At 43.4% G+C, this 15,619-nt stretch overlaps 1 protein-coding gene across 2 annotated transcripts in view; it reads left to right on the plus strand.

Moving 5' to 3' along the window:
- The window catches only part of LPAR3 (lysophosphatidic acid receptor 3), a 72,151-nt gene extending 57,969 nt beyond the window's left edge, over positions 1-14,182 (plus strand). Inside the window, exon 3 of one of the 2 annotated variants that reach the window (XM_003784189.2) lies at positions 13,736-14,182. In XM_003784189.2, the coding sequence (XP_003784237.1) occupies positions 13,736-14,064 (329 nt within the window). In that variant the 3' untranslated portion in view covers positions 14,065-14,182. The remainder of the gene's footprint in view (positions 1-13,735) is intronic. The other variant, XM_003784190.1, reaches the window with a different exon arrangement.
- The last annotated feature ends 1,437 nt before the right edge of the window (positions 14,183-15,619 follow it).

Below are 15,619 nucleotides of genomic sequence, written 5' to 3' on the forward strand. Positions count from 1 at the left end.
CAAATGCCCGCCCTCCTCCCACCACCCACCTTCCCCTTCCCCCCGCCCCCCTCATTCCCTTTTGTAAGACTATATTTGTGTTTTATCATTCATAAGAGAGTGTGTTTTTATATTGGTTTCATAATAATATTGAGTACATTAGATCCTTTCTGTTCCATTCTTGAGATACTTTACTAAGAAGGTTGTCTTTCGGCTCCATCCAGGCAAACACAAATGATGAAAGAATGAGGAGAATGATGGATCCATCCATCTTCCTTTATAGATGAAGGGTATTGCATGGTATATATATTGCACAGTTTGTTAATCCATTCATGGGTTAATGGGCACTTGGACTCCTACCATGACTTGGCAATTATGAACTGGACTGCAGTAAACATTTGAAGACCTCATTTTGTGTAATAGTGCGCTGTCAAACTGAGGGAGCTTACACGTATAGCATGGCGAGCATAGACTTACGACTAGGATGGGAGAGCAGAGAGTAAAGTACAGTTGGGGGGGAGTAGCTATACAGTGGTGGACTCCTTCACATCAGCCTTCCCCAGAGTGCACTGCCATGGGTGTTCCTAACACTGCTGTTCATTCAGAAACACAGTTTGTTGCGATCCTCCGGAGGACACGAATTCTAACTCTCATGGGGCCATTAGGCCGCGAGTCCCTCCATCATCTCAGGTTCACCTGTGTGGTCCTCCTTCACTCCTCTGTCCCCTCACCTTGCCATTCCCCATGAGGAGCGCAGAGCTTGGCATTTGCAAATGCTCACTGTGTGAGCTGAGTAAAGATGGCATTTCTGAGAGTGTCCTCTGTGCTCCCTCGAGATACCAGCTTCTGTTGGAATCACATGACATGCTTCTTAACTTTCACTGCGAGTTCTCGCACCTGTCACCACACGGAGCATCCACTTTTGCCTTTCTCCTCCGTTACTTGGACTATACGTTGTCCGTGACTGAATGAAGCTATGAGAGAAACCCACGATCATCGAGTGTAAGGGCCAGAGGGAAACGTAACCAGGCTTCTAGTCCAGCCCCGCTAATGTAGAGGTGAGGAAATTGGGAGTGGGGAAATAGAATAGAATAACCTTTTAAAAATCGTACGGTAGACCTGGATTCCTCATTCTTGTTAAAGAACAAGCATTTATTAAGCACCTACCTGAGTACAGCACTTGAGTAGGTACTGGTGTCCCAAGTCGAATAAGATACAAAAGAAATCCCCCCACTAAGGATGTGAGTCCATCAGGGCAGCCAAAACATGCAGAGATAGGGCAGAGTGCATAAATGTGTGTGCACGTGTGTGTGCACACCCGCTCACACAGCAGCAGCTAATGCAGCACGCTCCCGCATCTGCTTGTAAACCGCACCACATGGGCAGCCAGAACCAACACTTTCTGGAGGTTTTCTGTGTGTTCATGTCACCCGGCTCATTTCATAACTGAGAAAATGAGGCCTGGGGAGACGAACTGGTTTGCCCTTGATCATAACCAGGATTTCAACTCTGGGTCTGCTTGATTTTGAGCCTCTGCTCTTTCTACTGTAACAGGGATAGTAAACGGGTTTCATCTCAAGGACAGATTCCAGTTGATTGCTAGAGGCTGCTGGAGGCGTGGTGCTGCAAAGGGTACGAGGTCTGATCTGGGCTCAGCTGCAAGTAGCGCTATGGTTGACTAACGATGGGTGGTAGGAGGTAGCCTGTTAGAACTTCATCATTGCTGAGCTGTATGCCATCCTGTGCTTCTTCCAGGCCCTTCTCCCTGTAAGTCAGCGTGCTTTCAACCCCCTCCCTAGTGCCTACCACCTCCCGTTCCCTTCCCCTGCACCCAGGGTGATATTTTGTGCCATCTGGATGTCCAGAAGCTTCTTCTGTTCTATTCGAGTCAGCTCTCCCATGCAGTGTCCCATGCTGCAGTCCTTGCAAAATTTTTCAACCCATCAAAAATCTCGCTTTTACATTCCCCCGGGGCCCTGTTCTGTATTAATGGTAGTTTGTGTGATAAAATAATACATGCCTACAGCTTAATGTTAGCATTTCTAGGTAAGATACAACAGAGGCCTTCCTAATCAAACTAATGTCTTTAGCGGGAAGAATCAGATCCTCAGGAAGGCTGGTGGGGATCCATCAATCTTTAAGATTACCAAGGCAAATGGCTGCTACTCTGCCGGTACGCACAGCCGACCTCACACCCTCTGAGCTGCCAGAGAGCCCTTGATATAACAGTGAGGTACCAAGGTATTGCTGGACAAGACATATAATGCTTAAAGTAGAATCTAGAGGGGGAGATGATATTTTCTTACTGATACAGTTTATGACTTCCAGCTGTTGCCCAGAGTTAAACACTAGAATTAGGCCTAGGCAGTGGTTCTTGCTGGTATGCCTCTGCTTTAAATTTTCTCTCAGAACCCCTTGGCATTAAGATTCTCAGTTTACCAAAGTGGACCACAAATTTAAAACAAGTGTCTAAAACCAGTTGTTAGGGTGACAAGTCCCAATAGTGGTGACAGCAGTGTGAAATGAATCATTTGTGGAATGTTCCACTGCTCACCATCTTAGCGTTTGGCTTTCTGCAATCAAAAGAAGTCAGATTTACTAAAAGTATATATTTTCATTCCTTTCACACATGTGACAATCTATTTTCTGACTCATTGGACTTCCAAAATGCAGTGGGTAAATGAATATGCGTTTGGCTGCACATCACATCTGGAAGCGTTATTTTTAAATTGTTGAACAAATGCTTTAATATCGTCAGAGCAATTTCACTTGAATATTCTAGGAATGTGTGACTTCCACATTAGAATGCCTCTAACCCCAAACAGATATTTACTTTGAAATTTTACTTTTGAAATTCCTTTTCCAATAAGATGGAGCCCTTTCCTAGGATGAGGTCCGCAACCTGATGTTTACGTAGAGTTGTAATTTTCTATTTTAGTAAATCAGACAGCCCTGTGGCTTGCGAGGTTTGTCTTACTGCTTGCGCCCTGCTGCTTTTTTCCTGGACTAAAAAGAAAGAATAACAGAGTGAACAGATTTAAAATATATCCTCCTGTTTGATGAAATTAGTAGTCCCTGTGCCAGCGTGAGACTATTCTGTGTGAATGTGTGTTTTTATCATTATGAATGTTTTATTTGTGTGCCCTTCGTGGGTCAAGATTGTTTTTTTCTTTAATTGCATGTGTGAATTTTTAAACAGAAGAAAATAAGGCTACAGCTCTAACTAGAAGGAACAGAAGAGTTTGAGTCCTGAAGAACAAGCTTCGTGTAACTTGAGATCTTATGTCACCCAAACCCCAGGAATGCTGAGCTCTCTTAAATACACTCCAGCGAGGAGCATTTCTCCAGAGGGAGCAGTGTTCTCCCCTCTTATTTCCTATAACAAGGAGATGAGATATTAGCCAGGGTATTGCTTGAGGTCTTTTATAAACTTCCAAATCGGGGCAGGGGGTGGTTACAGATTATAAACAATAATATTGACTGGGGCCTTTGAAAGATCTTTTATTTCACTTGTCACCCAGATTTTTATTTGTAATTGTACCTTCCAAAGTGTTAGACATTCTTTAGTTTGCTGTTTCTGATTACCTTCAATTGCAGTCATTAAGATAATCATCTCAGTAGTGTGATTGAATATCCTAGTACACTGTTCACTGTACTTTAAATATTAACATTGGACTCATGTTATTGATTTTTGAGTACAGCACCCAAACTAGTTTATTTGACTGCTAGAGAAAGCTCCCTTATAGTCTAGTTGGACTATTAGTGAGTTTCTTAAACAGGGGCTGAAAGAACATAGAACATCATTAAGATAAAAAAAAATCATTGCTTCTTATTGATACAACTGACCTATTACTTGGCAATAGCAGGAAATAGGTTTGTTAGCCAAACTTAATCATCGTGAAGACATACACGCTCGGTAGCTGATACATGGCAGGTGATTGCTTAGTAAATATTTATTAATGGGAGGACATATGGCTTCAGTTACCAGCTACTGTTGACACGCACATCAACATTTTAGTTTGGACCTCTCAGACTTCTGCCCCACATTTCTGGCTGCCTTCTACACGCCTCCTGCTGAAAGAGCCACGTATCCTTCCAGTGCCAGTGCCCAAAACTGAACAGCTGTCTCCCCCTGCCACATCTGTCTCCCCCCTCCCCCCATCCCTGTGTCCCTGGTTGGTTATCGCAGCCACATGCTACCCTGGGTTCTTTCCTCCCCTCATTTCCCACAGGCTCATGTTCATCAGGTTCTTCCTCACCGGCCCTCTGACCATCTCCCTCTCTCCATCTCCACAATCGCTGCCTTTCAGATCCTGATCATTGTCACCTAGTTTGTAGCCAGTCTTCAGTTGAGTCTCCCAGCCCAGGCCAGTAGTTTTCCCACGCTAAAGCGCTTCCCAGGGAGCCAGCACTGGAAGTGCCTGGATCATACCTTCCTCAGTTTCTCTTTGGGCAGGACAGGGTTTTAAGAAATCTGAATTTCAAGCAGAAGGAGCTTGTGCAGCAGGTGGGAGCAGACTTCCAGTTGCATGTTCATGCTCTGCCCTGAGCACCTGAGCATCACCTAAAGCATTGCTCTAAAATTTAAGACGTATCTACGTCCCTGATTCAACTCAAAGAACTACCATTTGATAGCAATAGGTGGAGAGAGGGTTGCATGATTTGTTGTTGTTGTTGTTTTTGAGATATAGGGTCTCACTCTGTCACCTAGGCTGTAGTGCAATGGCATGATCACAACTCACTACAGCCTTGAACTCTTGGGTTCAAGGGAATTCCTGCCTGAGCCTCCCAAGTAACTGGGACTACAGGCATCTCGTTCAATTTTTTATAGACAAGATCTTGCTATGTTGCCCAGCTGGGCTTAAGCAATACTCCCTCCCACCTCAGCCTCTGAGTAGCTAGGATTACAACCACCCAGTTTAAAGCAAAAGTTTTTAAACAAACTATTTGCCAAGGGGTCCTCAGTGTGTGTGTGTGTGTGTGTGTGTGTGTGTGTGTGTGTGTGTGTGGTGGGGGACATTTGCATATGAAGTGAGAGTTAGTCCTACCTTATGAGGTTTTATCTACACTCCTTCCATTTTTTTCTGTAGCCAGAGCGCTGATTTTAACCAGAGATTTCCTTTGGGAAAAGTATTCCTCTATGAAAAAAAAAAAAAAAAAGGTTTGAAAACCACTAATTAATCTATAGAAGTGGATTTCAAACTTTTAGTTCTTTTTAAAATCAGGACCCACAGTAAGAAATCGTATCTATTCTGTGTCACAGCCCAGCACACAACATGTTTTTGTGTGTAATTGAAATGGGTTTCATGAAATATACCCTTACTAAATTTGATGCACTCTGATATTTTCTGTTCTATTTCTTTTTTAAAAAAATTGCTGGTTGCAACCTACTAAATCGATTTCACAACCCACTGAGTTGCTACTGGGCCTGAAAAAATACCTTTGATCTAATATTTCACAATGGGGTTCCTTTATAAACCAAGGCAAATAGAAATATTTTCTTAATGTTCTTAAGGATGGTCCATAACTCATACCATTCTAGGTGCTTCGGAGAGAAGTTAATTCATTACCTGCACAATGGATGCCTAAGGGCATTCAGACTTGATTCTCTGAATGAACTCATGTTTGAAAAAGGCTTACTAGTGCCTGATCTACACAATAAATCCTAACTGTTGAGTGTTACACACAGGACCCTTCTAGGTCTATCCCACATTCATCTCAGACTTTCTCTTACTTCCTCAATCACCTACCTGGGTTAAAATCATCCTGAACTATTTGGAACTATTCTTACCAGGTCACAGTCATTATGCCCTTCAAGAGAAGCTCAACTGAGTGTCACTTTAACTGAGACCTTCTTAGATAGTAGGTAGAACTATTTTGAAAGGCAGATTGTACACTGTTAACATCAGCAGGTGCTGTAGCTAATACAGTACTTAGCCCTCGGTCAGCTCTTAATTGACCCAACTCATCTTTGCTACTGAATGTGGGGTGCCATACTAAGTTCTAAGGATAAAAACAGATGAGGCAGAGCCTCCTGGCCTAGGGAGTTTATAACATGCCTGAGAGATAGGACATCTGTATTAAAATCTATCTCCATTATAGCACAGTGCTCCAGAGTTTGCATGGGGCAGTCAGGCCTGGGTTCAACATGGCTCTTCTATTTTTTGACTTGTGAACCTAGGACAAACTATGGAACTGCTCTAAAGTTTGAATTTGTTGAATGTCAGACTAGGCTAACAATAAGAGTAGCAACCTTCCAGGCTGTGAGTTTTATATGGGAAGTTCACACAAAGCCCCGGGCACACTGCCTGGCCCAGAGCTCTCAGGAAGGGGCAGAGTGAAAAGAAGCAGGTAATGTGAGCAGCGCCTCGTGGTGTTGTAGTTAGAATGTGCCACAGGAGTTGACAGGAGGGAATGGTCCTTGTGGGTTGGAGAGATGGGACCGTTCCAGTGGAGGAGCTACGCTGAGAAAGAAAAGGAGGTCTTCGATTAGGAGGTGGGAAGGCATTCCTGGCTGGGCAAATCAAAGAAGCCCAGAGGGTGTGCTTTGCCTGCAGACAATATTCACTACTAGTTTTTTGGGTTTTGTTGCTTTTTTTTGACACAGAGTCGCACTATGTTACCCTCCTTAGAGTTCTGTGGTGTCAGCTCATAGCAACCTCCAACTCTTGGGCTTAAGTGATTCTCTTGCCTCAGCCTCCCAAGTAACTGGGACTACAGGTGCCCACTATAATGCCCGGCTAGGTTTTTTTTTGTTGATGTAGTTATGATTGTTGTTTGGCAGGCCTGGGCTGGGTTCAAACCCCCCCAGCTCCCGTGTATGTGGCTGGTGCCCTAGCCATTTGAGCTATAGGCTCCGAGCCCAATACAAGTATTTGTATATTTATTTATGTGTATGTGTTCAAACATTTGTTCAAAGCCTGAAGACATTGATCTCCAGAGATTCTTATTTTCTCATTTTAAAGAATTCTGCCCCTTCTCTCCTTTCCGTATCTTTTGCTAAAGCCTACAATTTTGTCAAAGGGGCCAGATTGATTAAAGCCTTGGGCTCAGCATAGAGAAATAGTTTACAAAACTGGCTGTGTATCCTCAACACCCATGACATTTTCTAGTCCTTCAGATTTCTACATCCCGCGGAGATTCCGTTCATCAAGTCTGATATGGGACTGGGGAATCTGCATTATCGAAAAGCTCCACCAGTCATGTGGATGGCCCGCCAGGTTGAGGACTCAGTTCAGAGAATTCTTCTTATTAGGTTTTCAGGCGGTGTTGTAGCTCAGTGAGTAGGGCACGGGCCACATACAACGAGGCTGGCGGGTTCGAACCAGCCCAGACCAGCTAAAGCAACAATGACAACTGCAACAACAACAACAACAAAAGGTGGGCATTGTAGCAGGCACTTGTAGGATAGCTACTTGGGTGGCTGAAGGAAGAGAATCGCTTTAGCCCAAGAGTTGGAGTTTGCTGTGAGCTGTGACACCACAGCAGTCTACTGAGGGTGACGTACTGAGACTCTGTCTCAAAACTGTAATAGTAATAGTAAGTTTTCAGACATATCATCCTATAATTGTGTCTGAGAAACAAGTCAAATTTGTTTGAATTTTATGGGGAGTTGACACTCATAGTTTCAAAGTTAGCAATCTTACTTGGAAAAGAGTTCGGAAGCCACCTAGCCCTAACTTTCAGTTCAGAGAAATCTCTTTCCTTTGTACATCTCTGGACAATCGAGGCAAAGGAAATGCCCTGGTCAGAGTAGGCTCTCTCCCTGCTGAACAAAGGATTCCTCTCTTAAGTACCTTCATTTGCTTAAAAAGAAATGTTAGACCCAAATTCTTCCTCTACTTCACCATTTGTTTGGAGTGAAAAGGGCCAGGATAAGTCTGTGCTTCCTCTCTCTGTGATGGCCCTTCAAATTTTGGGAGAGAATTAACAACATGCTGTGTCTGTCTTTAGCCTTTCCTCGGGAGAAACATACCTAACTTCTTCCACTGGTTCCCGCATGGACACCTCTGGCCCCACTCCTCTTGGTTAATGCCTGATTTTTTTTTAAAGTGATCTGGGCTTGGCCTGAACTCATTCTTGATCCCTGCTGGTTCTTAGCAGTCATAGTCTGAGCACTGAGGCTGAATACTCAAGGTGTTCCTTCTAATTTTCTCTTCTAGAATGGACTGAAGATCTGTAGAGGATTGACTCATTTATATTGTCCAGCGTCTGTCACACACGCACACCCTCTCCCTCTCTTTTAAGAGTTAGTACCGTTTCCCATTTCTGCGTTTCTGACATCTCCACAGAAGATGTCTGACATCTGAGAAGTCTCCAAGATTACAGAGTCTCAGATCCAAAACCATTCCTGACCCTTCTTTGCCTTTTAAAGGGGTGTGTGTGTGTGTGTGTGTGTGTAGGGGGGCATTCACATCTAACTGCTGATAGACCGTAAAAACACCTAAGAATGAACTGTTGGGTACACTGTGCCTCCATTCTGAGACGTGCGTGGAGCCAGAGCTTGGCCTCCAGGCAGGGGATTCTCAGAAGGGCCACGTTTCCCAGGGTCACTGCCAGGGAGTGTGATCACCAGCTCAAGGCCACCTCTCTGAAGCACCCACCCTCCAGGTTGGCAGCCTGGTGTGCGGGGGCTGTTCTTGCTTTTTGTTGTTCATTGGAAGCAGTTTAAAGATAACATCAGAAGATGTTCCTCTTTCTCTTCTTACCCCATGGCCAGCCAATATTTTTGTTGGATTTCATCCTTCCTTTTGTCCTTCCTTCCCTTGTCCTGTCTCCCTTTTTCTCTTCCTCTCTCTCTCTCTTCTTTCCCTGTTCTCCTTCCCTCCCTCTTTCCTCATCCTGCCAGAAAATCCTTCTCTTGGCAAACCAGGGAATGACTTAACGATGAAGGCAGCTTCGTGGTCAGGTATGACACACCATGGAGGGGCTCTCAAGTCCAAAGCACCCACTTCCTCCCACTTTGTTCCCTCCAGTAGTGAGCTGTTTTGTGGCTGATGGCTCCTAGCATATGGACAGGAGCACAGGCTGTAGCCAGACTGCCTGGGTTCAAATCCTGGCCCTGTCATCTACCAATTACATGCCCTTGAGCACACGTGTGTATCCCGTAATTTCTCTGTGCTTCTGTTCTCTCAGGTTTAAAATGAGGGTAGTGTTAGTACCTATTTCCAGGAGTTGTTATGAAAATTAAGTGGATTAATTCATATAAAATGCTTAGAACTAAACTTGACACATAATCATTGCTCAGTACAAAGTTCGTCCAGTTTTTCTTGATTATCTTAACACAATTCAATGCAAAGGGAAACTATATATGATTTACCATATTATGAAAAACAAGGCATCAATTTCAGTATTTATTTAGAGTGTTAAGGTCGCTTGATTAATTCAAGTCAAAGTTTCATGCCGGGGGGGAGAAAAATTTCATGGTTAAAAAAAAGAAATCGTCTATGGGCGTACCACCCTGAACGCGCCTGATCTCATCTGATCTCAGAAGCTAAGCAGAGTTGGGCCTGGTTAGTACTTGGATGGGAGAAAAAAGAGAAATCACATCTGAAAAAATGGGAGTGGGGTTTTAGGAAAACATTGGTACTTTACTTTTGCCCTTTTTTGATGCATGTGTCGGACTGTGTATTCTATATAAAATACATGTAGATTTTAAAGGCTAACACATAGCAAAACAAAAAATAAGACTATCTGTGTGCCTGCCACACAGTTTCTTAGATCATTCCTAATATCTTTATAGCCTCCTGGGAGCCACCCAAGGAGCCCTCTCTTATGTAGAGATATCCATGTCATTAATTTTGTGTTAATCATCTTTTTGCTTTTTCTCATGCTTTTAACATATATGGATGTCATGATATACATCATATTGTTTATATTCACCTATTTCTAATAGGTGAATTTTTATTATAATTTTTTTTCTTTTGCATCTTTTGGCTGGGGCTGGGTTTGAACCCGCTGCCTCCAGCATATGGGGCCAGTGCCCTATTCCTTTGAGCCACAGGCACCGCCCAATTTTTTATAATTTTTAATTCACCAATTTGACATTGACTGGCCAACACTTTTTTCTCCCTGCTTTCTTTTGTAGTAAGTCTCTTTTCTTTACTTTGGTTCCATTTTCCTACTTTAGAACATTATAGACACGCATTTAACAAAGTATACCCAGTGTTTTCTCTGCTTCCCATGAACACAAAGACCTTGGAACACTCCCACTGAGATTTCTTTGTAATTATGGAATTTTATATAGAAAGTTTTATAGGTATAACTTTTGATATCTATCTTGTTTCATTCTTTCTTGACAAGGAAAGCAAAGAGAACAAAAGTGTTACAGTTATGGGAAATACAGGCTATTGGAGTAGGGTGGAACTTTAAATATTATATAAACTAGTGTTTCTTAAACTTTTTTGACTGAACCTAACAGTAATAAATACAGTAGAACCTCCATAGTTGACCACCTCCCTACCTTGACCATTTAATTTTCATAGACTGGACATGTACTAGTATGTAAGCCTAGTTCCTCACGTTGAGCACCTCCATATGTCAACTAGTTTGTTACAGTCTCTTGGGTGGTCAACTTACAAAGCTTCTACTATAGACTTTACTCCATAACCAATAAACATATAAAAATAGTTTATAAAACTAAAACAATACTTTCATGAAACAATACTCCACTTGATCTATCTAATACACTCTGAGCTATTGCATTCAGGTTTATTTTATTTTAAGTAAATTTATTTGGAGTTAATATGAGGATACAAGCAAAATGATTTTGTCAGGTAGAATTCGTCTTGTGATTATGTCCAACACACAAAAGGTGTTCCAACCCCCCCACCCCATGGCCATTCAGGGAGAGCACCTCAACCCCTTCCCCCTCCAACGTTACTTCTCCAACCTGAATTGAAATTAGTTTTTTCCCTATTTGGGCAGCATCGGGTTGTCTATTGGCTTCATGTTAGTGATAAGTATATTGAATATTTGCTTTTCCGTTCTTGTGATACTTTGTTAAGAAGAATGTGTTTCAACTCCATTTAGGATATTACAAAAGATGTAAAGTCACCATCTTTTTAATGACTTAGTAGTACTCTATGGTGTGCACGTACCACAGTTTATCAATCCATTCCTGAGTTGATAGGCATGGAGGTTGTTTCCACATCCTGGTGATTGTAAATTGAGCTGCAATAAACAATCTAGTGCAAATGTCCTTAGTGTAAAATGATTTTTTTTTCTTCTGGGTAGATGCCTAGTAGTGGGATTGTGGGATCAAATGAGAGATCTAGTTTGAGTTCTTTGAGGATTCTCCATACTTCTTTCCAAAGAGGCTGTATGAATTTTTAATCCCACCAACAGTATAAAAATTTTCTCCTGTCTCCACATCCATGCCAGAATCTGCACCTTTGGGACCTGGTAAAAATGTTCTCTCTCCACATCCATGTCAGTCAGAATCTGCAGCTTTGGGCTAATCTTACTGAAGTTAGGTTATCTCAGGGTGGTTTTGATTTGAATTTCTCTGGTGATTAGGGACGATGAGCATTTTTCCATTTAAAATAAAAAAAATAGTCTGAGCCAATTTAATTGATTGCACATCTACTAGGAGATTCTGACCCACAGTTTGAAAAACCCACACCTACCCTAAATTCCTCAGTTTACAGCCCAGAGTCAGGACATAGGTATCCCAGAGGTGTTCGGTAAGTGAAGAGTTAGGGACCAAATCTCTGCTCTCTTATATCTAAGTCCAGTTCTTTATTCACATATATCAGCCAGAACAAAAATAATATAAGATGAAGAAAACAGGGAGCCACTGGTGAACTGCAGTTACAGATGGAAGATTAAGCCCTCCTGCCACCTTCTAGCCTCTAATTTGAGGAGAAACAAATCATATTTCTCATGATAACCATTGCTCAGTGAGCCCAGCACAGCACTGGGCACCACCTTCCATCACCTCTGGCCTCACAGACACCCCACACAGTTGGTTTATTATCTTGATGTTATGAAGCAGGGGGTGGTGGCTCAGAGAAGTTAGTAGTTTGCCTAATTCGGGCAGCTTCCAAGATGAAGACCTGGGCATGCCTGTCTCACCCCAGAGCTCCTGGCACTTCCCTGCTTATACCGTGTCTCTGTAAGGACTTGGCTTGCTTAGCATTACATCTCGCAGAAGGAAGATGAAGCAAAGAGAGAAATACTGCCTGGGACTGATTCTAACAAGTGGGAGTAACGAGTTGGTGATATGGTTTACAGATGGACTTGTTTATTCCGTCTCTTCTGCTAGCATTGTAGCTCCCTGAGTTCACGGTCCTCACCTTGTCTGGTACAGCTCCTAGCACATTATAAGCTTGAAATGAATGTTTACGGAATGGATAAGCACGTGCATTGAGAAATAAAGATACTGGGAGAGAGCAGCCACATCACACTACAGTGGTGGGTCGCGTAGTGGCCAAGAGCACAGCCTCTGGAGAAAGGCTGCTCGCATTCAAAGTCAGGCATCTCCTAGAAGCTAGTTGGTCACAGGCAAGTTACTTAGCTTCTCTCGTACCTCGGTTTCCTGGGAATAATAATAATGCCAACCTCATAGTGTGGTCCTGTAAGTTAATCAATGAAAAGGACCATAGTGTGGTCCTCTAAGCCTGCACACATGTCCAGGGGCAGAGACTCACGCCTAAAATTCACTCTGGGAGTCTGAGGCCGGTGGAGTGCTTGAGCTCAGGAGTTGGAGACCAGCAAGAATGAGACCCCATCTCTATTAAAATTGAAAAACCAGCCAGGCTTGGTGGGTGACTGTAGTCCCCCCAGCTACTCTGGAGGGTGAGGCAAGAGGACGGCTTGAGCCCAAGAGACTGAAGTTGCTATGGTGAGCTATGATGACACCATGACACTCTCTACCCAGGGTGACAGAGTGAGAATAGGTCTAAAAAAAGAAAGAAAAAGGTAATCAAAGCAGTCATTTACATCACTGCTTGGCTAAGATAAGCACTGTATAAAAGTTCTGTTACTGTTACCTGGAGTTATGACAACTAAGTGAAAGGATACTGAGCCTATGTCTCAGTTTTAGGAGAAAAATACCCTGAAGTCTAGAGGTGAGATAAATGTTTTCTGGTGGCTACAGACGCCAAAGAAACTACCATTCATGTTCAGTTGCAGAGTCTAAAAAGTACATTTCCAACTAAGTCATTGGGAAAGATTTATTTCTGACCAAAATTTCTAAATCCAGGGCAGATGATTAAGCAGATGGCCTGTGGATATGTCAGAAAGCATATAGTGCTTACTCAGCATAGATTTATAAAACGTTTGCGTGCGTGACTGGGTTACACTGCTAGGGCAGAATGCTGAATGCACAGTGCGTCTGATTTTCAAGAAAGCATTTAGAAAGTCTGGTTTAGAGGACAGCAGAACATAGAGTTCGACGTGAGCTCTGCCATCTCCCCCTGGACGTGGGCCTCAGTTTTCTCATCTGTCAAATGTGGATAATCAGTGCAGCAGGTGTGGTTCAGAGAGCTGACAGATCGCGTATCTGCAGGGATGGAGGTGATGGGAGCTCCTCATCGTCCCTGGTCTGGGTAAGCAGATGAGGAAGTGAAGTAGACTGTGGGCGACAGTCAAGGAGGTTCCAAGCCAGGGTCTCAGACGCCCAGGTGAAGGGTGTCATTTGCTTTGCCGTTGAAACAAACGTGGAGAGCCCCACGACAGTGCTGCAGGCTGGGCGGGAGGACCCTGAGCCGCAGCCCGAGGCCTGAGCCCTGTTGCCTGCTCTTCTCTCCTCCAGGGGCCTTCGTGGTGTGCTGGACCCCCGGCCTGGTGGTGCTGCTGCTGGACGGCCTCAACTGCACGCAGTGCGGCGTGCAGCACGTGAAGCGCTGGTTCCTGCTGCTGGCGCTGCTCAACTCCGTCATGAACCCCATCATCTACTCCTACAAGGACGAGGACATGTACAGCACCATGAAGAAAATGGTCTGCTGCTTCTCGCAGGAGAAGAACCTGGAGAGGCGCCCGTCCCGCGTGCCCTCCACGGTGCTGAGCAGGAGCGACACGGGCAGCCAGTACACGGAAGATAGTATTAGCCAGGGCCCCGTCTGCACTAAGAGCAGCTCCTGAGCTGGGGACGCCTCTCCTCTGGGGAGCTGTAGTAGAGAATGGATGGCTACCTGTCTCCCGTGAAGCCCAGGCACAGTGTTATTTGAGGTCTGAATTAATCACTGCTAGGGTTGGTTCTTTTCCCCCATAGTTTAAAAGCATCGGCAGTAAAGAGATGACATGATGCATTTAGAAAGAGGGGACAGCGTAGGGGGGTCCCTCTTGCTGTGCAGTGAACCGTGCACAGCCCCTCCAGCCCAGGCACCTTTGGGGCTGGCCCCCATCCCAGAGCCATTCTCTGTGTTTCAAAAGGATATTGTTAAAGGGCTTAGGCCAAGATAAATAATTAATAATGTTACTTGAGCCACCTTAAGTAGCTGCTTGGAAACCCTATATAGTTTTCTCTGCATGCATTTGAAATTTCTAGAAATGCTTCCCTAATGATAGTTTTATCCTCCAAGAAACAATGGCCAGTAGCTAGGTGTTCAATAGGAATCTAAGAATAAATCAGTGAGGGCTCCAGATTGAACTTAACTTCGGAAAAAAAAAAACATTCTGAGGAAAGCCACTTAAAAATAATAACAAAAAAATGGTAAACATTCAAAACCTCATTTGAAGTGAAAGGCCTCGATGTGGTCCTCTAAGCCTGCACACGTGTGTACACGCATGTGTGTACTTGTACAGTTTAACTTTGTATTCGGAGACTCTAAGGACAGTCGTGGTAAAATCAAGTCGCTGGCCATCTCGACACCCCAGACTGGGACTATTGCTGTAGAAGTGACCTGTTGTGCTCTAAAAGAATAGAGAAAGAGGCATTGAAAATAGATATTTTTATACAGCAGAGCAGGAGGCGTGTCCATAGCAGGCCGATGCCTTCATTAGCACCAAAGATGAAGCTGGACTCCTGCTCGTATTTTCAGTTACCTCCATACCACTGATGAGTTGTCAAATTTACTGTGTGAGACCATCTCACATTCATTTTGCCCTAGCTTATCCATATCCTGCTGGACCTTGCTTTACTTGTGAACTGAATTTGGATCTGGCTTCTATTTTGAATTTATCTCCTTCAGAGACCTAAGTTGGCAGCATGGAAAGCAAGTCAGCAGAAAAGAAAAATAATGTTTCATACACATAGGTTACTGACCAGAGTTTTCTATGTAAAGCACTTAGAATATATTCTGATTTAAGATAAGAATAACTGCAAGGCAGATATTATAGTATTTATGTAGTTTGCAAAAAAGGTTTACATTTTTTTTGCTATTGTGATGTAACGTTTATGTGCAAGAACTACTTGTAATAAAAGGATTTGAGAAGTCATGCTTTTAGATATCATAGCCTAAAATAGATAGTATTATGATTTGAAAGTGCAGATTTCACAAACTCTGTGTAGTAAGTGGGTCTCTCTGAAGCTTATATCGAAGCTCCCTACAAAATAAAATTTTAAAAGATCTGTTCCCTTGTGGAGGTGCATTATTGCTTTGTGCATTTTCTAAGTAAAAATATAGTTTGCAGTAACTACAGCACACATTTCTATAGCAGAAGAGAAATCAAATTTGCCATGAAGTACACACTCTCG

This window comes from Otolemur garnettii, unplaced genomic scaffold, assembly GCF_000181295.1.
Source record: "Otolemur garnettii isolate 467f Iridium unplaced genomic scaffold, OtoGar3 scaffold00010, whole genome shotgun sequence".
In the NCBI taxonomy this organism is placed as follows: Eukaryota; Metazoa; Chordata; class Mammalia; order Primates; family Galagidae; genus Otolemur; species Otolemur garnettii.